The following is a 23,490-nucleotide window of genomic DNA, read 5'->3' on the forward strand; positions in this document are numbered from 1 at the left end:
TCATAAACAAGCTCCTTCACAGTCCCATAGTATAATCCATATAATGACAGAACCATTAATTTTTTTGGTTTTATGTTTTGCATAAGCAAATAAACAATACTCCAAATGACAACCTGACAGAAATCTCATACAAGTATTCTGCCACTGTAACATCAACCGCACAGTATTAATTTCATGATGAGGACTTCAGTACCTTCAAATCTACCATAGATACCCTAAACCAAAGCAAGCAAGTGTACCTGAAGTCAAGGAAGTGGGCCTCTTCTCAGTTAGTTCCTTAAAATTCCTCATGCTAATCCCATACTATTTATGGAAAACACTGTGTAATAAAAACATGCAGCCTTTCAAGTCCAGGAAAGGAGCATTCTTCAAAGAAAAATCACACCGATTAAAGAGTAATGTTTTATTAAATATATATCTATAATACTATACTACTAGAAATGTGGACCTTACATTACACGTTTTGAAACGAGAGAAAGTATAGAAAACATGGCATAATGTGTGTTAGTAAAGCAGTGTGCCATACTACCAAGCAAGACATGCTGGAAGCACGCAAGAGATACCCATGACAAAAGGGTATCCATCAGAATATAACTTACGGGCAGGTTTCTTGCTGAGTCCAAATAGAGAATAAGCAATGCAGAAGAAAGCCCGTCATTGGCTTGGTCTTTATCAGCTCTAATGCTTGTTAGCACCTAAACCAAAACCATACTGTAAGCCTTTGTGAAAATCAAATATTATTATTATTTCTGTCCCATTCCTGCAAAATATTTTAAAAACATCTCCGAAAAGGCAAACATTCACAAATGCACACTACATGCACTACATAAGAAGTAAGTTTTCAAGACTCATACAGATATTTCAAACCCATCTTTATGGAAATTTCCACCCCATTTCCTAATTATTTTTTTAGACTGGACAGATTATATCATCATATCCAGCTTTATCTCCCAGGCTAATGAAATGTTAGCTGATATTCTCAAACCATAATACTAAGAGAAAAGAAGACAGTGACAAAAGCATTTTAAAATCCCATGCCACCAGAGTACATTGACAGTTATGACTGGTTTGAGATTTCTAAAGACAAACAGCTTGTGAATTTGGATAAACCTGTAACTTTATTCCAACAGCTAGAGAATTAAATTACTCACATACTTAACAAAAAACAAACAAACAAACAAGAATAACAACAACAAAAAAAACAAAACCAAAACCCCACAACAAAACACACCCCACAACATTTAAGATTAGGATAAAAATAGTATGTTCCTTTAATACCTTGTCTAGATTTTCAGCAGTTGGCATCAATGTGAGCCATTCCAGTTTTAAATGCAATTTTCCTTTGGACACTTCATCCAAAGTAAACCACTAAAAGTTAAGCAAAGTAATGTGAAATTATCTGACACAAAACAAATACATGATTGCAATTGGCTGTTCAGGACATTTAGGAAATGCTAAACTCTACTAGAAATCTTGTAGAGCTGAAGTCTGCATAACCTGAAAAGATCCGATTCATTGTTTAAAATGTCCTATTTCACACTAAATATTACAACACACAATAACAAAAACAGCCACGCAAACCTCTATGTTATATAGTAAAAGCATTTTTAAAATATCAAGAGAATTCTTTAAATTCTGTAAAGATGTTCTGGAAATAAAAACCCTGCATAACATTACTATAAAATCTCTCTTGCACGTAGGACAAAAATTAGTCTGCTAAGTCTAATAATAGGCAATTAACTATTCTCCTGCAAGAAAAAGCTCTCACCAAATATGTAAGTTACTGGGTTTTGCATTTACATACTAGTAATCGTAAAACCCAAAGACAGAAGAAGAATGGCATTATCATTTGGATTTCACCAATTCAGATATCCCTTAAACCACTGTACTGATCATAATGGAACCTATTTCTATAGCATTAAGGTTATTCTTGCATATACAGGAACTATCCCCAAGAAAAAAATAGTAATACAAGAACAACTACATATACAACAGATGGGGTTTTTTAAACCAAAACTTACTAGACACTTACCTCATCTAGAAGACGCTCTTTTTCAACTTCAATTAAATCTATCATCAAACTAGAAAAAAGAAAAGAAAACAAACAAACAAAATTAGTATTTTAGCCAAGAAGCAAAAAATCTAATACAGAACTCAAACCCCACCCTGTGCTTGCTGAGTATCCAGGCTTCCACTGAGATCAAAAGAGCAGAATACTATTCTTTTAGCCCCTGAGAGAGGAAGAAGTAGGGAATGAAATGGCTGAACGAAGATGAATGCAGGATAACAGAAAATATGCCTATACTAGAGCCCATTTTGTAGCAATGAGGGCAACTGGCACAATATGGCTCACATACGTATGACCAAACTCTCAGAACAGTGACCACATCCAAACTACCCACTGGAAATAGCCCCTGGACATATGCTATGACTGAATTCATGCTTTGGCATTGTCTGGGAGAGTGCTAGTTCACACAAGCTAAAAATGTACCAGGGAATCTGCTAAAAATTAAACAGGGCAGACAACTGCATGCCAGTGCATGAACATTTGTCGTGGCTTTATATTTTATTAGTACTGATGTACACATTATGCCACTTCCCCCCCCCACCACTTCAGTGTAAGATTAGGGAAGTGCAAAGAAAAGAAGCCTTTGTACTACCTACTTCTTTATTTTAATGAGAAGAGAAGTAGGTACTGTTGCTCCTGTTAAGAGAGAAGGAGCTGGAAAGATAAGGGAGTTCTACTCTGTATGGAAAGCAACAATGGGAAGCTCCAAAACTCTGCAAGAAATAAAGGTGACAAATTACTGGAGAAAGAAGCTGACTGAAACCCTGAAATGTTTATGGGTAAACACTAAAGGTAGGCCTATGGAATCTAAGAGTGAGTAATGTTTGCGAAAGCATTACAGCAAAATTTTTTCTTTAACCAAATAGTTAAGATCAGCTCTTAGAGAAAAATAAACTGTGAGCTAGCCATTTAAAAACTATGAAGATGAAGAAGATACACAGTTATAAAGCTATATTAACTTTGCCTGAAGAAATAATTAAGACTTAGTGCTAGCTTACAAACATTAAAGCAGGTAGGGTACAATTCCTTAAAAAAAAAAAAAAAACAAAACCAACCAAGCTTTTTTTTTTTTTTGGGTACCACAATACTTACCTTATTTTTTTAAAAAAAAAATATAAACATATAGATGTGTATATACACACACAAGCATTTTTATATACATATATTTACATATATGAAGTAATTAGGGAAATACTACCACCATTTTGAAAACTTAATGAATTTATAAATATAGTAATATAGCAGAATTACAACTGCAATAAAACACAAAAAGAAAAGAAAAAAACAAACAAAACCCCAAGATTACATAGAAATATTTCAGCTCTTTTCAATACCTACAAGCATATTCTCTATAACATTTACCTTCCCAGGAAGTCATCTTTATCTGGATCTTCATCAAAGAGCTCAATCTCTAGCTCCTGTCCTGGATGTTCATATACTAAGGCCTGGAAGTATAAGATGGCACTGTCAATGGTAAAACTAACCAGCTTTGTTAAAAGGCATAGTAACAGTAAAAAATTGAACTGCAGTGCCTTTGTGTATTAAAACATATCAACAAGCAAATGCTTTAAAAAAGATGCAATTTAATGAGTAGAGCAAGTATAAGAGCTTTCCAGATGTGATTTGCTAGTGTTGGCTTTAAGAGACTAGGCTGCTTTTCAGAATTACTATGCCTAGTCTAGACAAAAGTAGTATATAAATCACTGGAGAATTTCTGTTTTGTTACAGAACTTTGGGCTTTTAGAGGGAGACATCAAGAAGCCTCTCGAGGAAGTCCCCAAAGTATCTTCTTTAACAAAAGAAACTTTAGAAGACAACTTTACACAATGCACAAGAAGGTATTTTTATTGATTATACCTCATAAACTTCATTCCATTTTGGATTGAGATTTTCTTTGATGACCTTGCTTTGGAAAATCTGGTTGCCCACACGGATGATTCCATAAGGATCTGACTTTCCTTTGACAATCCCTTTTAGGTAAGTATCTTTCCCCTCCAGGTCCTGAGCTTCAATAAAGTGTATCCTTAGAACACCCTGAAAAAGGAAAAGATGAGTTTATGTAGTAATCTGAAAGCCTCCATGTCATCACAATTTATGCAATATATGTTTTATAATTTTCATTATGATTTCCTTAACATGAAACTTAGTTTGGACACCCTGTAAATGGAGGGATATCAATGATGATCCACATACAGAGCAGACCTAGCATTCAAGAGATTCCTGAAAAGAAAACGTCATCAACAATCAGAAACATGCCAGTTATAAAGAAATGCCATGCTACTGGAAGTGAGTAGCAATAAGTAGTAACAACTTCGAAGTGAAGAGCACTAACAATAATTTGCAGTGATAATATAAAACGTGCTACTTAATTTTTAGTCTACACAGTTGAACTATATTTTAACAAGTAATATGTTTAAGATGCTAGCAAAACAAAAAAATTATTCTTGGTGTTATTATGAAACACTAACTCCACAGAAATTATTTATAAATTAAAGCAATTATTTTAAGTGACTGGATTCACAATAACTTGTACTACTGCAATAACTATATTTAGAAATTCACACAGATGCGCGTACCTTTAACAGTTACTACTACAGAAAAAAATAAATGCCAAATCATTAGTATTAACAGAAACATGCTTACCTTTGGTATAGGAAACCTCAGCTGAGCAATCTGCACTTCACTGACAAGAGGGACTGTAATTCTATTTGGAAGGACCAGGTAGTTGGATATTATATCCAGTATTATTGTATCTGATAAGCCACTGTTGGAGAAAATAATCCTCAGTTACTTCATGATAATTAAACACATGTTATATCACACTAATATACTCCTGCTGCTGCTTAACAACCTAAATGGAGAAAACATTTGCCTTTTTGGGGGTGTAGAAGACATCTGTTTTTTAAACACTTTTTTTGAAATAAAGGATTCTTGCCAAAATGGCCACCAGGTGGAAGCAGCTGACACTGAATAGCAGAAACCACAGAGAGGAATATAAAGTTCTCCTTTCCCTGCCACCACTAAGTTCCCTCCTCACCCCTACTCCGCTTTTAAAGCCACCCAGGGTAAAAAGCTGTTGCATAAGTTTTCTTGCCCGCATTGCATATAACCAACCAGATGTTAACTGTTAATCTACTCTTGTATTTCAATGATTTAATTGTCCCTGAAAGTTTGGCTAACCATTCCTGTATTGTTATGAAACAAGTTGTCCTCTTGAGCTGGGAGGACTGTCATTTAAAACAGAAACACAAAGAAAACGTGCTCATGGCCAAGTAAAATATAGCCTAGGGAAGTAAAACAGGTTTTGTCCTGGCAAAAAGGGAGTGGCGGTACAATCACATTGGTAATGAATCATTTAAAAAACCCAACCCATACCCCCCCACAAACACAGAACAGAGAAAGATTTCCTAAGCTACAAGTTTGCCCAGTTTGGGTCTGAACTGACCACAAATCAGTACGTTGTCAGACCAACACCACTGGTTACACACATTGCCTACACTGGCAAAAAGGCAGAACTGGAGTGGTACAATTCACCATGGAAGCCAATCATCCAGGAAGATTTTAGAGGTACGTACAAAGGTTCAGAGAGAAAATTATAAAAATGCTTGAGATATTCTGAATGGCAGGTGCACTCTCACTAAAGCTGGTGGAGCTGCTTCAGGGATGAACTATTTCTCTTCCTAAATACACTTTATGATTCTCCTTTTACAGTCTTTATGAAATTAAGATGCAGATAATGTTTGATTACTTAAAACATTTTTCAGATGAAGCACTTGTGTGTAATCACCTTGTGAAGGTTTTCTAAGACTGAATCTGCAGTTGGGAGTAGCTCTGACTCAGCAGCTAGCATATTTATAAAAACACAAAAGCTGCAGTGAAACTTAATATATATTACATCTTCATTTGGGAAGAAAATTTTGTGGCGAGCAACATGTTATGGTAGAGAGGGGTAACAGAATTAACCCATTAAATACAATCTGGCCCATTTCAAGTTCACATTGATCTTTCTTGCCAGAGATTTGCAACCCGTATAGCCTGCATCCCCTTGGCTACCCACTTCCACTGTAAATCCAGATGTACTATGATACATGATAGAACATGGCTGACAATTTAATGGGATCCAGTACAATATGAACAGAACAAACTCAGGGCTGCATCAAGATCAATGGACAGGTCTGTGCAGATTCTCTGAAAGAAGCAACAGTGGACGATGTCGAGAGGAAATGCTCAGAGGAAAAGTTTCCTCTCAACTTCGGTGAGTTCACATCTGCCCTAAAGAGGAGTCTTCATTCCCCTTCCTTTCTTGCAGAGCTTATCCAATCATATTTACAAAGATTTTCATTCTACATGAACACTTAACCCTACAAATTTCAGTAATTCTTAAGACAACTGCTACAAGAAGATAATTATGTCATTTGAAAATAAGTAACTTCCTTTAGTCATAATTGTAACACATGTTGCTTTTCAAACTTTTTCAGTTCCATTTTGCTTTGTTCCAAGTTTTCAACTTACATAGCTAAACTTTCTCTAAAATGAGCCAAGAAAATAGAACACATTATTTTGTTAGAGTTGGCTTGAAAATTTAGAGATAAACATCTCAAACGGTCTTAAAGTTAAAAGGGAAAAAAAAAAAAAAGCTGAGGTAATGGTAACTACGCAAGCAACAATCACACTTTCCGAAATACAAGTCTGATGACAAATCTCCAGTAGAGACATCAGGTAAGTTTGTTTTGTTCATGCTTTTGTTAGTGTCCCTACCTGGCAAGAAGAGAAAGCTCTACCTTTATGCTCAGTAAAGTGCATGCCTTAAGAACAGATGATTAATGGAGAAAACTAACTGACCAAGGTTAGAGAAAGCAAACTAGCAGTGCAAGAGAGGCAATGATACCAGAGCTACCTTGAAAGAAACATTATCATGTTCTTCTCTAGTATTGAGTTAAGATCACATACATTATGCAATAAGCTATAGCCATAAATAAACCTATCCTAGACTAGCAAAAGGTTCACAGATCAATTAATGTTCAAACGGAGCTACAGGAGATCTCCTTAAATAAAAGAAAGAAACAGCCTGAAGCACAACAGAGCCCAGTCACTTGCAGGATTCGCAATCCTTTATGCTAGGACCAAACCCCAACTCTGTGATTCCAAAGCTCAGTCTCACAATTTTAGCCCAAGGTAAATGCTTGAATTCCACTAAAACATCTGAGAAATGAATATGAAAAATGAAGCAGCATTAATGGCATTTCACAAAATTTTACAGAGAGAAACTGGACTCAGAGGAGGTAGCAGATATTCAGTCTTTAAAAACAGGGAGCTGAAAAAGAATACCGAAGATTGTAAATAATTAATGAATTAAATGAATTCTAAAACAACGTGGCACTTTCAAGCTGTTTAAAACTTATCTAACCAAATATTAGCCAATTGGGATGCTCCCAGATGGAAAGTATTCTTCACGAATACAAGGCAAAAATGACAATCTTTTAAATTATTTTATTACTTAAACTAAGAGGGTCTGATCTATGGAAAACAGAGACAAACCACTGATCAAGCAACAGAGAAAGATGTATCAATTTAAACCCTTATGTTGATGCATCATCGATAAACAGCTTCTTAAGTAAAACTCTAAGTCATTGATTCTAAGTACAACTATTTTTTCAGTTCACAAAAATGAGAAGTGTGAAATGCTTCAGGTAGTTTATTATAGTAAATGTCTTCAAAAGCTCAATTTCATTGCAGAAAAGTAACTGGCAGTTACCTACTATGTTGTATTGCTCTCTATTTAGCTCTACTTAACTTTTAGTGACAGAATAAGCAGCTATATATTTTTCCTGCGTCATCTTTATTCATACTGCAGAGACAGCACATCTCTGACTGCATAGAGTATTTTTACTACGTCTCAAGCAACCATAACAGAATTCATCTTCCCATCATCCACATCCACATCCCCTGCTGACAGCACTTGAGTATTCTCACAGCCTGGCTCCTCCTCACATAGAGATTTTAATTCCACTCCTCCGTAAACTATACTAATGATGGAATATGAATTACTTTTGTGTCCTTCTCCTTGTGGAGTCATATATGAAGAGCAATGGAAGTTGTTAACAGCTGACAGAAAAGCTTCCAGCAGCAAATGCAGAAATTCATTTAGCAGAAGGCATTTGCAAACACACTACAAATAAGTAGTTCAGCATGCAGCCAACAGCCATAGGACAAAAAAGGTATCTGTGGCAGCAGCAATCTCTTGTTCATCGCTGTTCATAACAACTACAACATGTCAAGCTGTCGTACCAAAATATACAATCTATCTCTGCAGATAAGGAAACCAAATACAGCACTGAAGAAATCTCTTGGCAAGGCAGAGCATGAGTCACCTCAGTTACAGTTACCATAGAAACTACACCACATCTAGATGGCACCATTATATCCATATGTTGCCAAGCTTGGTTGCTCTGGAAACCATAAACTTGAGATACTTAGCGAGACTTTGTTTACATTTGAGGTTTTGTGTTTGCAGTCAGGCAAATATGTAGCATGATATGAATCACAGAAGCCTAGTAAGCTTAAGTACTAAACGTAAATTTATTAGTGTTATACCAAAATAGCAAATTATTACTCAGGAGCTGTACTTTGGAGCCATTTTCTCACTCGTCAAGAAAACCTCTTTCCTCTGAGGCAGTCTTAAGCAGGCTTGAAACAAGCAATTCTTGCAGCCATTAACCTACTTAATGCAAGTTCTAATTTCAAACTGTTCAACTGGGATTCCATGCAATGGCTTCACATGTCTAAGTAAAGCAAAAACCATTTCAGTCACGCAACTGAGCACTAAAGGATTAATTTAATACCTAAATTCAAACTCTTGCTTTTAAACAATAAAAAATAACTCTGGAGTCAGCCAATTCTTGAGAGTATGGGATCCAATAAAAGGACTAGTCACAAAATCCAAGTGTGTATCAGATCCACCATTATCTCCTTAGCCATTGTCTAAATATTAAAAAGCCGCTGGGCAGCTATTACAACTTGATAATTATGAATATATTCATGGATTTAACCTTATCAGGATTGCAGTGATTCAAAACAGCTTGGTTTTCACCTCTGCTTCTGCTGTTTTCTTTGGGGTTTTATAATGTACTATTTTGAAAAGCTCTGAATAAGCCAAGCATTTTTTCTAGCTATATATGGTCAATATTTTTGCTACTCCATTTGATCTTCACATAATAAACTGAAAGCTTTAAAAGTACTTGAAGAGATGAGAAAGTTTATTTAATTAGATTACTGTCTTAAGGTATTTCTAGCTACCTTTACACAAGCAACTAGAGATGTATCAGCATACAAAAACATAAGCCAAGATGTTGTGAACCCACTGGAGTGAAAAATAAGGCTTTCTTTCTGCTGTCCTAGGAGATGGCAGATAGGAAATTCTCAAGATTCTGGAAATCAGAAAAGGCTGAGAACACTAAAAAAAGCAGATCACAAATTATCTTTTCAAAATGTTTTTAACAAGACCTACTAGATATACTTTTGATGTACTTTCATTTGTAGTGAAATCACTACCTTCTGCATATTGACCAATGTCATATAATTCTTAATTAAGAGAAAACGGCTCAGAGTCATTTAACCTAAAATTATCCAGCTGATGGTCTTCAGATTTTCTGGGGTTTATTGGGGTGGAGGCATATCAAACACGCTTTACATATACTCACTTCAGTCCCGGAACATCCAGAAGATTGGTCAGTCCAGTCCAGTTAATTTCCAAAAGCTGTGAATTACAGAGAAAAGAGACAGAAAAAAAAAAGGGGGGGGGGAAAGAAAAGCAGCTTAGAATTCACAACACTGAATAAACAAACCTGACCACTATAGATTCTGATCAGTGGAGGGTTAATAACCAGTTTGCAGGATTTTCTTAAACAGAAAACCAAAACCTCTTCCATGCTGAATAATTTTTAGCCATGGTTTTTAAAACAGAGCTATAAAAACAACTCACCATCCTCTTACCCACCCTTCCACACACACATATAAATACACATATGCACCCCCCAATATACACATGTACATAATATCTACTACATACAACCAAGATCAAACAATGAAATGTGGTCCTATTTTCTGGAGAAGTATTTTAATATTCACCATAGAACTGTTATAGATGAACAGTCACTAACATGAACTTGCAAAATGTAATAAGCTGATGAAGAATCCCATTTGAGACCAGGAAAATAAGAGCTCTAGAAGACATGACCAACAAAAAGAATAAAGGATTGGGATTAAGAAGGTGGAAGGAGGACGTGACAACAGCTTGCAAACACAGAGGAGGCTGTTTTCAATGACAAAGAGACAAATTCATTCTACCACTGATGCAGTAAAGAAGAAAGGTGTCAACAGGATTAGGTATCGAATTGAGAAAAATCCTCAGAAATAATTAATAGGGATAACTCCTTGCTAGATCATATACACTTCCTTCAGTGAAAATCTTTACAGAATATTAGACATACAAATGCTATAAAGGTCCATTATTCTCTTTCAGTGCTGCTGGCATTAACAACTAATTTCTAATGTCCTTTTCAATCCTATAATCTTCTCATTCTAGATAACAAAGCTAATAGAATTGACTTTCCTTATCCCTCTTCTCAGTGAAAACTTTCTATTAATTGCATAGAAGTTAACTGAATATAAGCAACGAACAAATCCAAACTCACCCAACTATCACCATGCTTCCAAATCCAATTAACCCAATCTAAGGATAACTGCATGAAAAAAGTTAAAATGATTTTGAGATTCCTCAGTTAAGAAACTAATTGTGGTGGTTCAGTTAAATGCTGAAACAAAACAACAAATCTCTACGAGAACCTATGTTGCATCTTTCCACAAACAGGCAAGAAGAATCACCCTACTTTCATTTTCTATTAAAAAAACCAGCACATACCATTCTTTATAAAGGATCTATTAATAGTTTAGTTAGTGATTTCCTTTGTGAATACTTCAACTAAAGAGAACACAGAATACGTTTACTTACATAAGGAGCACTGTTACTTAATATACTTTTGGAACAGTGGCCAAACATTTCAACAATGTTACCTATGAAGCACCTAAGCTACCTGCAACAAACAATTAAGCAGAAAAAAAATCATTATCCTTTCTTCAACGGAAAAGGTAGTAAGATTTAATAACTGAATATTCCAATTCAAAAGGCAAGACATACCATGGGATACTGCAAGAATCTACACAAGCCAGCAACATGACCTTGCCACAAAGAAGGCTAACGGTATCCTGGGCTGCATTAGGCAAACCGTTGCCAGCGAGGTGAGGGAGGTGATCCTTCCCCTCTGCTCAGCACTGGTGAGGCCACACCTGGGGTACTGGGTCCAGTTCTGGGCTCCTCAGCACATGGACATACTGGAGAGAGTCCAACAAAGGGCCACGAAGATGATTAAGGGACTGGAGCATCTCTCCTATGAGGAAAGGCTGATAGAGCTGGGGCTGTTTAGCCCGGAGAAGAGAAGGCTTGGGGTGACCTTATAAATTTCTATAAATACCTGAAGGGAGGGTGCAAAGAAGAGAGAGACAGGCTACTCTCAGTGGTGCTCAGCGACAGGACTAGAGGCAACAGGCACAAACTGAAACACAGGAGGTTCTCTCTGAACATCAGAAAACATTTTTTTACTGTGAGGGTGACAGTGCTGGAGCAGGTTGCCTTGGAGGTACTCAAAATCATTCTCTGTCAACCTCCATCCTTGGAGGTACTCAAAAGCCATCTGGACATGGTCCTGGGCAACCAGCTCTAGGTGGCCCTGCTTGACGAGGCGGCTTGGACTAGATGACTTCCAGAGGTCCCTGCCAACCTCAACTATTCTATGAGTCTGTAAACATATTAGAACACAAACATTTGGTCCCATCCAGGGCATGAGATTAATGTCTTCCTAACTATGTCATTGAGAAGGGTGAATAAACCTACAGACTTCAATAGAACACTTAAAATCTAGCATTTGCCCTGCTGATATCCATTCAGAAAACTGCTGCAAGATTTTTCTTAGCCTCCTTCTTTTACCATATTACACTCCTGTAGTCAGGAGCAAAACAGAAATAGGGACTCCTCTAATATAGGCATCTAACTCTCTATCTTTCTCTCTACCTCCATCAACTAAAAGGAATCCAACAGAGATCTGCGATATTTCAACATTTAGAACAAAATAATTATAAATGTATACAGATCATTACAGTTTATCTGTTTGCTTCTTCTAAATGCAATTTTCTAAACCATTCAGGATATTCATGTTTCCCAGACTCTGAAAGAATGAATGAAAGTCAAAACAATTTTTCATTCCATTATTACAGCACCAGACAGAAGAGCCCTCAGAATGACAGCTAAACTTCAGGGTTTAGCTCTATTCAATTCATTTTCTTACTTCACATAAAATTATGTTGTGTGAGTTAAAACGCAGTAAACAATACATTTCTGCCAGTTGTATGTATTTTACTATATTTAATTAGGCCTTTGCGTCCTGCCTTTTCCCCTTGAAAATTACAGAGTATTCCCTTTATCCATCCATTTCATATACTGATTTTGCCCAGGAATTATATTAAATCTCTCAGATACAATAATGATGAAACTATGATATCAGGAGGAAGAAAAAAAAAAAAAAAAAAGAAATCAACATTGTTATTGTTCTGCTCCGACCCTTAAAAAACCACTTTCCCAAAGTATCCACAGTAAAGGAGCAGCAGTACAGAGAACTGAAATGTAAAGCTTTAGACACTTTGCTGAACTATGAGTAATGTGTTTCCTATAAGCTTAATTCTGTGGCTTTAGAAATAACAGGAGCTTTCTAATAAGATATTGAAGAATTGATACTACTGTGAAACCTTAGGTTTATTTTAAAGAGATTTCTAAAACCATATTTTGCAAGTTTCATCAGAAAGTTAATCTTTCCTTTTTGATTTACTCTTCAGCACAATATGCCAAACAGACACTGAAAATAGTATGTCGGTGGAGGAAAAAAAGTAACAGAATTTTGAACTTTTTACTAAATAGCAATAATTTCTTTTTGCTGTTTAGGCCATAAAGAAACAAAGATAAAATACTTCTTGCATTAGTTGCTGGTATCACTTCTGTTTTAGCCTTTTCATCATTGGTGAAATGCACCACTGGATAAATTGAAAATGAACACTCTTATTTCTCTGCTGGTAATTACATTTCACAATTAAGATATTTTGTCTTTATAACTAGTATGTTCCAAAGACATCCTCTCACTTAATTGTTTATTTACTAGATTCTGTGTATTAAAATTATCTTGCAGGACAAATTGAAAAACAGCATCAGATACTGTTTAATATAAATCTGAATTTCTAAGTTCATGTTTCCAGATGCACAAAACATTGGACGTAAATGAAATAACATTATTAGGAAAGATATTCTCCAAATGTAACAGTAGCTCTAGTGACCAAATTGCATAAACAGGTGGAAATAGATAGCTTTCAAAAAATAAATTCTGTGATAAAAGAATTGATTTTTGGACTCTAGAAACTTTAATGAAAAGTCTCCTTACCCAAAGGCTGGAACACAAATAAAATCCTAATTTTTATAAACACAAGGTAAACAGTTATGGTCTCTTTGCTCCTTTACACGAGATAAACAATTAATGTTAGATGGCTACTCTGCAATTATTCATATCTGTCAAGTAGTATTTCCTCTCTTTATAAAATAATTTCAAAACATAGAATGTGTCATCATCTCAGAATGGGATTTTTTTTCTGAAATGTACAAGGGCTTTTACAACGCTCAAAAGCATTAATGGAACAACATGGTAGAAATTAATAATTAAAGCACATTTCACAATAATCAAGCAGATCATATTCTTGCTACTTGTAACAACAGTCATTCTAAAATATATAATAAATATCGGCAGGCTTGGTTTTAGTTTTTCACTTATGAAGCGATACAAATCCTGGATGAATGTGCAATAAATTAACTGAATAATAGGTACACAACACCAACTAAGTGATGAATGCAATGGTAAATTGCGAGACAATGCTATACATATGAGCATCTTCAGAAAACTTTTCAAATTGAATTTACTTTTCCTTTAATGTCATGTACAGCACACTTGATTACTGTGTACGTGGAGATTTCCCTTGACTGGGAAATTTAAAACTTTACAGCCAGGCTTTGGTTTCCATTGCACAAAACATCCCAAAGCATTTTTATCCTCTGCCCAAGAAATACATGATTTTGGTTCTGAGATAGGAATATAAACCTTTCTGCCAGAAGACACATGCAAAGAACTGTCTCTGCCAGTCTGAAGGGAGGCTCTGTACTACTTCACTCAGTTTTCTTCTTCACCATTTGTAAAACCATTACAGGCTTGTATATCCTGAGCACATGGTTACTTTCAGCAAGTGGTTATACAATATCAATCCAAATTTTTTCTTCTAAAGCTTAGTGGTATTTCAAGTTGTTTGGTGGGTTTTTTTAAAAAACTTTTATTAATTTTTGGGAAGTTTTGAAGTCAAAATAATTGGGATGAATGCCAGGAGTAAAAATTAAAATCTCAGAATAAAAATAGTGGTTTAACTGACCATACACAGGCATCTAGTTCCATTTGAGATCCATTAGGATACAGAAACAGAATAGTTGGGGTTGGAAAACATCTGTGGAGATCTGTGGTAGGGTGACCCTGGCTGGATACCAGGTGCCCACCAAAGCCACTCTACCACTCCCCTTCTCAGCTGGACAGGGGAGAGAAAATATAACGAAAGGCTCGTGGGTTGAGCTAAGGACAGGGAGATCACTCACCAATTATTGTCACGGGCTAAACAGACTCGACTTGGGGAAATTAATTACCAATCAAATCAGAGTAGGGTAATGAGAAATAAAACTAAATCTTAAACACCTTCCCCCCACTGCTCCCTTTTTCCTGGGCTTAACTTTACATCGTCCCCCCGAGCGGCGCAGGAGGATGGGGAATGGGGGTTGCAGTCAGTTCATCACACATTGTTTCTGCTGCTCCTTCCTACTCAGGGGGAGGACTCCTCACACTCTTCCCCTGCTCCAGCGTGGGGTCCCTCCCATGGGAGACAGTCCTCCACGAACTACTCCAACATGACTCCTTCCCACGGGCTACAGTTCTGCAGGAACTGCTCCAGCATGGGTCCTTTCCACAGAGTGCAGCCCTTCAGGAACAGACTGCTCCACCATGGGTTCCCTGCAGGGTCACAAGTCCTGCCAGCAAACCTGCTCCAGCATGGCCTCCTCTCTCCATGGGTCCACATGTCCTGCCAGGAGCCTGCTCCAGCGCCACGGACTTCCCACGGGGTCACAGCCTGCTTCAGGCATTCACCTGCTCTGGTGTGGGGTCCTCCATCGGCTGCAGATGAAGATCTGCTCTGCCACTGACCTCCATGGGCTGCAGGAGGACAGCCTGCCTCACTATGGTCTTCACCATGGGCTGCAGGGGAATCTCTGCTCTGGCACCTGGAGCACCTCCTCCCCCTTCCTTCTTCAGTGGCCTTGGTGTCTGCAGAGTTGTTTCTCTCACATATTCTCACTCCTCTCTCCGGCTGCAATTGCCCAGTTCCGCCCCCCTCCCCCCCCCCAGCCCCTTCTTAAATATGTTATCCCAGAGGTGCTACCACCATTCCTGATGGGCTCACCCTTGGCCAACAGCAGATCCAACCTGGAGCCAGCTGGCACTGGCTCTATCAGACACAGGGGAAGCTTCGAGCAGCTTCTCATAGAAGCCACCCCTGTAGCCCCCCTGCTACCCAAACCTTGCCACACAAACCCAATAGAAGATCATCCAGTCCAACACCCCTGCTCAAAGCAGAACCAGCTAGAGCAGGTTGCTCAGGGCCATGTCCCGCTGGGTTTTGAGTATCTCCATGGCTGGAGACTCCGCAACCTCTCTGGGCAACCTGCTCCGGTGTTCAATCACCCTTACTGTTAAAAAATAAAAAATAGTAAAAATTCTTTATGTTTAAAAGGAACTTATTGTATTTCAATTGTGCCCATTGCCTCTTGTCCTGTCACTGGAAACCACTGAGAAGCATCTGTCTCCATGGTCTTTACTTCCCCTATCAGGTATTTATATACATTGATAAGATCCCCCTGTGCTTTCTCTTCTCCAGGCTAAACAAGCCCAGCTCTTGCAGCCTCTCCTCATATGACAGGTGCTCCAGTCCCTTAATAATCTTTGTGGTCCTTTGTTGGACTTGCTCCAGAATCTTCATATCTCTGTTGTACTGGGGAGCCCAGCACTGGACTCAGCACTACAGATGTAGTGTAGACACACCACTGCCATGTAGAGAGGAAAGATCTCCTCCCTCGACTAGCTGGCAATACTCTTCCTAATATAGCCCAGGGCACTGTTGGCCTTCTTTGCCATAAGGGCACATCGCTGACTTCTGTTCAACTTTTTGTCCACCAGGACACCCCAGATCTTTTTCTGCAAAGCTGGTTTCCAGCCAGTCAGCCCCCAGCCTGTCCTGGTACATGGAGTTATTCCTTCTCAGGCACAGGACTTTGCATTTCCCTTTGTTGAACTTCATGAGATTCCTTTTGGCACATTTCTCCAGCTTGTCAAGGTCACCCCTGAATAGCAGCACAACTATCCAGTGCATTGACCACTCCTTCCAGTTTTCAGCAAACTTTCTGAGGGTGCACTCTGTCCCACCATCCAGGACAGCCATGAAGATGTGTTGGCTCCCATATTTACCCCTGGGGTATACCACTACTGACTTTCCTCTAGCTAGGCTTCATGCCACTGACCACAACCCATAGAGCTCTAAGAGTTCAGCCACTTTTCAGTCAAGCTCATTGTCCACTTATCTAGTCTGTACGTCATCAGTTTACCTACGAGGATGTTGCAGAAGATAGCATCAAAAGCTTTACTGAAGTCAAGATAAGCAGCATCCATTGCTCTCCTCTCATCCACCAAGCCAGCCTTCTTACCATAGAGGGGCTATCGTCTTGGTTAACCATGATTTCCTGTTCATAAAGCCATCCTGACTACTCCTAATCACTTTCTTGTCCCTGCTCCCGTACCAGCAGGATTGAGATCACCGCTTGGGCCCTTGAATCACCCCCAGAGCCATGCAGTCACACTTGATGTTTTCCAGATCTCCTCTGGAAGTGGTGTTGGTGCCCACATGGAAAAGCAGCAGTGGGTAATAGTCTGAGGGCCTGACAAGCTTTAACAGTTGACAACATCCTGAATCTGAGACCCAGGCAAGCAGCAAACCTCCCAGGACAATAGGTCAGGATGGCAGATGGGGCCCTCTGTCCCCCGCAGCAGGGAGTCCCTCAGTACTATCACTTGCCAGTTCCTCCTGGTGCTTCAGCATAGCTCAGGCTCTGCTGGCTCAGATATTCCCAGGCCCTCCTCTGCTACACTGTCCAATGCAATCTGTTCTATAGTTGCAAATCTGCAGGTGGGGTAGGAGTCATCTTCCTTGTGCCAGAAAACTTCCAGCTTTCCCCATCATGGGAGAATCCCATCCAGTAGTGTCTCCAGAAGGTCAGAGGTCCTGTTTCAGGTGTCCCCCCTCTACAGAGAATCACACTAGATGCATGTGTGAGGGTAACTAAATTCAGCCTAAGCCATCTACTTGTTCATATACATTTGTCATATCTGAAACCAGACTGTCAGAATCCAAAATGAAAAATACTATCATTAGTAGTTGTACAGAGATTGTACAGAGACTGGTGACTTTCATCATTCTCCAGGTGAAAGCATGAAGGTATCATTGGCTCCAGTACCATTTTGTATTCAATGTCTTTTTTAAAGATATTTCATTTAAAAATAGTTTTGCCCACTTTCCAGTACAGTACTAGGAGGATTATTTGAGTGAGAAAAGGCTAACCTACCCTATACAAGAAAAAGTACATACTTAAGCACATACTATGGAAGAACTGATGTGCTGTGGAATTCACATCACTTACCACACTGTTATTTGACTATGTATCCATATTCTAATAAACATACTGAAAGTTCAACTAGTACATGTGAAAGTTTCCTATACTTCTGAAAACACTGATTTTTAGAAAATGCTTTTGAGAGACTTAAGTTGTCAGGCTCATTTTCAAACAGACAAAAAGAAGGTTAAAACCACTTGTCCGGTTTGCCCAAGAGCCAGTATTTACACAAAACCTCTACCTTTCTTCCTCCAAAATTATCTTCCATTAGCATACAATGTCTCTATCAATTATAGATCAAGCTGTCAGCCAAGCACTTACAAGAAGTTGTGCATGAAAGATGAACACAGACATTAGGAAAACAGTTTTGCAATTAACATTTTCGGCAAGGGAATGCACAGTTAACAACTGGATTTGAAAAGATCCTCCAGGTATGTGGGAGGCTCAGTTTGCTAAGGCATATCTGTTTACAGAATGCTAGCAAGGCTAAGTGGCAGTAATACCTTCCAGAAGTGGATCTTACCTAAAACTCATATAGTACACTGAACAGTCTTGTTGGATTTTTTTGTTTTGTTCTTTTTTTTTTTTTTAAAGGTGTTATGATTTCTTATCTACATGAATGTCAATTTAAAGCTATCAGGTTTTTAATTTCCAAATGCAAGGAAAAACTGTTAGAAATAATTTGTTGTAAAACGGGTTATTTTACACTCCTATGTAAGTTTTACTTGTACAGTTCTACAATAACAAACTATGAACTCGAACACACAGAACATTTATATTTAAGAAAATTGAAGGTAAATTCAGTGTATTCTTCTTTGAAAATTAATGGTGCAAATTATTAGTACATGTTCTTAAATCTCATGCTCATCTTAACTCTGAAAAAAAAGTTAATAAATAAATAATTAAATCAGGATGAAAATTCCAACTTAGCATGAATAATTTTGGGTTTGTACTACTTCCTTAATCCTGCAAAGCCACAAATGTTTAAGTAATATAACATATAAGTAGCTTGGTAGTAGCTGATAAGACTAACCACAACTTGTGCTTTCAGACTGGTTCTCATGTTCTAATCGCAAGTTTTGACATTATGTCACACTTTAAAAATCTATGTAGGCTACCAAGGCTCTGGAAAAGTAATTTTATACTGTTTCAAGACAAAGAACCCACTTTATTGCATGATTTATTCCCTTTGTCACAGACAAATTAGAAGGCAAATACACACCATAATTACCTCAAAAAAAATGGTCCTAAGGTGTTCATATCTGCACCCCATATTTAGCAGTTTTACATACTGATGTTTTCAGAATAAACAGAAAATGAGAAAATATTTGCATTTCCTTTTGAGTTTTTCATACTTTTTTAGTATATTGCATACAGCAGTTAACATGGCAAAGTCCTGTGCCTTCTCCTAAATAGACCTAAGTGAATTAAATGAATTGAGCAACATAATGCATGTTGAAATTCAGCATTGAGAAACATCTCCTACACCAGACTGAAACATCTATCATAGCGGTTTCTGTGTTAACTGCCACAACCCAAAACAAAACAAAGAACAACCTATGAGATACTACAGAGAACTGAAAGATTTTCAATTTATGTGACCAAAAAGCATTTCAAAAGGTCGCAACACAGCATATGAAACAAATACAGTGCCTATGGTACAATCTTACTATCAATACTTTGACTATTACACAACCCTTCTCAAAAACAATGTTGCCACTTCATTCTGTCATCAGTCCTTAGACCATAGAGCATGTAAAAAATAATTACACAAAGAAACTGAAAAAAATAGTGCCACTAAGAGTGGCCATTTAGACAAGAAATGCAATCAGTACATACAATATCAGAAACTTCTATTCATCCACTTATTGTACAGGAATAATTACAAAGACAGAGGTCAGTTTCAGAAATGTTAAAGACAAATACTTCTCCATTCAAAGTTGGAGCTAAGAAATTAAAAAACGTTACTAAGGCTAAGCACTTTATAGGATTATTAGAAGAGCTTTGCAAATAAATCTTAAGCCATGAAACATTTTGGAAGGAATACGAGCCTTCGAACTCCTGGCATAAATCAAGCCTTAACTACTCGGGCTTTGAAGGTAAGTTCTCCTTGCAGACAGGATTTGCTGCATTTGCCCACCACAGAGGTTCCTTTCCAGTTCTACCGGAAGAGCCCAGCAGTAATGAGGCACACTGGTATCACTGCAGTAACACACACTCTCTAATCTTAGTATATGTGTATTAGTGACAGATGCTTTTTTCTTTTTTCTTTTTTTTTTTGGGGGGGGGGTGGGGTGGGGGTGGGGGAGTGGTGTTCTTCCCCCCCACCTCCCACATTCCTCTCAATAAGGTTGTTTCCAGTCTGCACTTTTGGCTTCCAAACTTCATCAGACTTCAGCATAAGATACACCTTTTGTAACGTAAGAAAAGAAGAGTTTTCCAAAAAGCAACACCAAGTTCAGGCAAAAAAGCTTATACTTGCAGTAGAATGGAAATAGCGCTGACAGCAGACAAACTCATAGTAGAGAAGTAGTCAAATCTACCCATTGCTTGATAGACAAGAGGGAGCCCTTCCAGCCACAGTCCAGTCAAATAACAAGGATTTTCATTCTACATTTCTACATTATCATATCATGGCTTGCTGGAGAGGAAAATGACCCCCGAACTTGTGGTTCTGACAGTAAGTTAAAGCAATGCCACCACCCTATCAAACTGAAGAGCCCTATGGAGAAAAAGGGAGCAAGCAAAACACTGCCAGTTGATGAATCATTTTTTTGAGCACTGAATATAAAAAATTCCATACTTAAAAAAAATTTTGGCCTAAAAATCTCCGAAATAGCTCAACAATATCATTTCCTTCTCTGTCACCACTTTGAGCAATGCATAATTCTCTTAGTTTAGCTAAATTCAGGGAACGCCAGCTGGTTCTCTGCAGCAGAACTAACAGGGCACTGGAAAGACTGTGTTCAGGATTTGTTCCTGAGTGAAACTCTGCCAGGAGCCAGAAACGATGTGGTGTCTTTCCACAACACATTGCAACCAAGAGAGGTGATATGCCTTGCAGAGACTGTTAACAGCCAGCTCACTGGTCTAGAGCAAGATTTCAGACACCAATTACACTTTCTGATGAATCCGTATGTGTGTTATGTTACTCAAAGCTCTTTTGGTTCTTCCTCTGCTCAGAGCAGTGAAAACAAATTATGCTTCCTCCCTGAAAACCAAGATATTTTTGTCTTATCAAGGCTCTGTACTGAGAACTAATGCAACACATGCTAAAGTGTACTCATACCAAGACACAAATCCTTCTTACTCCTGTAAATGTTTTGTTATGTAAGTTAGAGGAAAGGGAAAGGAACATAAAATCATTATGTGCTGAACCAGTGATTGTCCAACATTGTTAACAGCTAAAAACTGATTAGACGTCTTTGTACTCAGAGGGTACAGTGACTCTGTTATTGCACCTGCTATTCCACTAAATGTCTACATTTAAATCCAGATTTGGTCCAAAGCTCATGCTCACAGGCTTACTGGTTTAGGCCCTGAGCTAGTGGTAAAGGTAGCCAGAGAGCTGTGATCTCGTGAGGCAGACACAGGAGTCTGGACACACAGTTAAATAAAGTCTGGAACTACTAACACACACAAAGGACTACTTATATGCTCAGGTCACAGTGAAGCTGTCCACAGCAGGGGAGATGAAGGTAAGAAAGGCTGCTAGTTGCTCCATACTGGGCTACTGGATGTCCAATCAGGGCACCATCTAGTTAAGAGCCAGAAATTACATCTCTTGCAAGAGCAGCTGAACCTACTGAGCAGAGAAGTGTTTAGAGTGAGGGGGAGATAGTGTGAGCAGTGATGCAGCAAGGGCACTGATGTAACACCTTCTCCTAGCCTTTCCTCCAAGGGGGCAAGGACCCCATATGGAAAAATAATCAAAACTAGGTTTCAAACTTTACTAGTTGACTTTGATTCAAATATTAGAGCTGAGATCTGTTTTAAAACCTAACCTATCTATTTTGCATTTTAAGAAAACCCAGTGATTAAATGTGTTTTGGGGTACCTCAAAACCCTGGCTGACTTAAGGTCTCATCACAGGATAATGTAATTTTGGAATTTATCAAACATTCAACCAAGACTGGATATCACGTAGAATCATATTGTATATTATGTTATATGGTGGCAATCCCAGCATAAGCTATGACTTCTAAATACTTATTGAGTTTTCCTTTGTTTGCTATTTCCTTCCTTCCCTACATCTTTTACACGCAGTATTTGAGACTGTCAAGTATGCTTAAAAAAAAAAGCCCTCAAACCCACGAACACTGGAATTCACCTACGTAACACAGTGGCAGAAGCATCATGAAAAGTGGAAAGTTTCCAAAGCTTATTCTAGAGAGAGCTTGCAGAAAACAGAAATGGAAAGTTCCCATATATATACTTTATATGTAAGAGACGGAGAGAGTTGGTTATGTGCGATGCTTATTAATCATCTGGAAAGGTGATGGTAAAGAGAACTGGAAAAACAAAACAAAAGAATTTTCCAATTACCATGCTGCTTTTTCTATTTCAAGAGACTATGAAAAAGGTCAAAAGCATCTAATGTACAAGGTGTATATTTTAGTGTTGATAAAGCAAAATAATGCAAATGAATAAACACACATTATTCAAATTCACTGTTGGGGAAATAGCCATGCAGATGTCACAGTAAACACAAAGCTCTACTTCAATCTGTTAATACATTAATGAGTTTGATAAATCCCGGAATAAGTTAGATGCAACACAGAACAAGTGTCAGGATGCATAAGTAGTAGACACAAAAATAATTCTGATGTTCATATATGTTTAAACAAACAGCAACAGAACAGTCTTCCTAAAACTCTGTGAAGATCAACAGCCTGTGAAGTTGGGATTTTAACTAAGAGGAAAAATGAGGAATACAAATTAGATAGAATTGATAGGACAGGCTTATTCACCTTTTGTTAGAATGCAAGAAACAGAATATTGTAAAGATGTAACTTACACTTCCATTTATTATGTGCAATAGAAAAAAACCAAGTCCAGCAAGCAGTGATCCTTTAAAACTTCCTGGTACAACACACCACTGACGGTACAAGTAGGAGACATTTTTAAAAGTTAACCATGTAACTGAGCTTTTACTCTTCTGAACAGACACAGTAACAGCTCAGTTGATTTTTTTCTATTCTGTTCAGTCATGGAATTATACTGGCTGTATGGCATGCAAACAAGACTGACTACTGCCTTCAGTTCTGCACCAAAATTAATTTATTTTATGTTATTTACAATTTATTATTTCATGATTTCATCTGTGTTACACTGAAAGAGTTTAAAAAACATATATATCCCTGCACCCTATAAGAAAAGGTAGGCTAACAACTGATTAGCATTTTTACATATTTAGTGTTCTCAATACCCTAGATGCCTTTACAAAGGGAAAAGAATGTACTGGAATGTAGAATATACAGGGCCATTACTGAAGTTCATAGCAGCACAAAGGCAGCCT

General features: G+C 37.9%; 1 protein-coding gene across 5 annotated transcripts in view; it reads right to left on the reverse strand.

Annotated features, from left to right (window-relative positions):
- The window catches only part of ESYT2 (extended synaptotagmin 2), a 92,436-nt gene that overhangs the window by 22,843 nt on the left and 46,103 nt on the right, over positions 1-23,490 (reverse strand). For 3 of the 5 annotated variants that reach the window (XM_075492399.1, XM_075492401.1, XM_075492403.1), the window contains exons 7-14: positions 10,762-10,809; positions 9,769-9,824; positions 4,712-4,832; positions 3,926-4,102; positions 3,431-3,513; positions 2,033-2,081; positions 1,279-1,368; positions 600-695 (exon numbers count right to left, since the gene is read on the reverse strand). In XM_075492399.1, the coding sequence (XP_075348514.1) occupies positions 600-695; positions 1,279-1,368; positions 2,033-2,081; positions 3,431-3,513; positions 3,926-4,102; positions 4,712-4,832; positions 9,769-9,824; positions 10,762-10,809 (720 nt within the window). The remainder of the gene's footprint in view (positions 1-599; positions 696-1,278; positions 1,369-2,032; positions 2,082-3,430; positions 3,514-3,925; positions 4,103-4,711; positions 4,833-9,768; positions 9,825-10,761; positions 10,810-23,490) is intronic. The other 2 variants (XM_075492400.1, XM_075492402.1) reach the window with 1 other exon arrangement.

The sequence above is a fragment of the Mycteria americana genome, chromosome 2 (assembly GCF_035582795.1).
Source record: "Mycteria americana isolate JAX WOST 10 ecotype Jacksonville Zoo and Gardens chromosome 2, USCA_MyAme_1.0, whole genome shotgun sequence".
NCBI lineage: Eukaryota > Metazoa > Chordata > Aves > Ciconiiformes > Ciconiidae > Mycteria > Mycteria americana.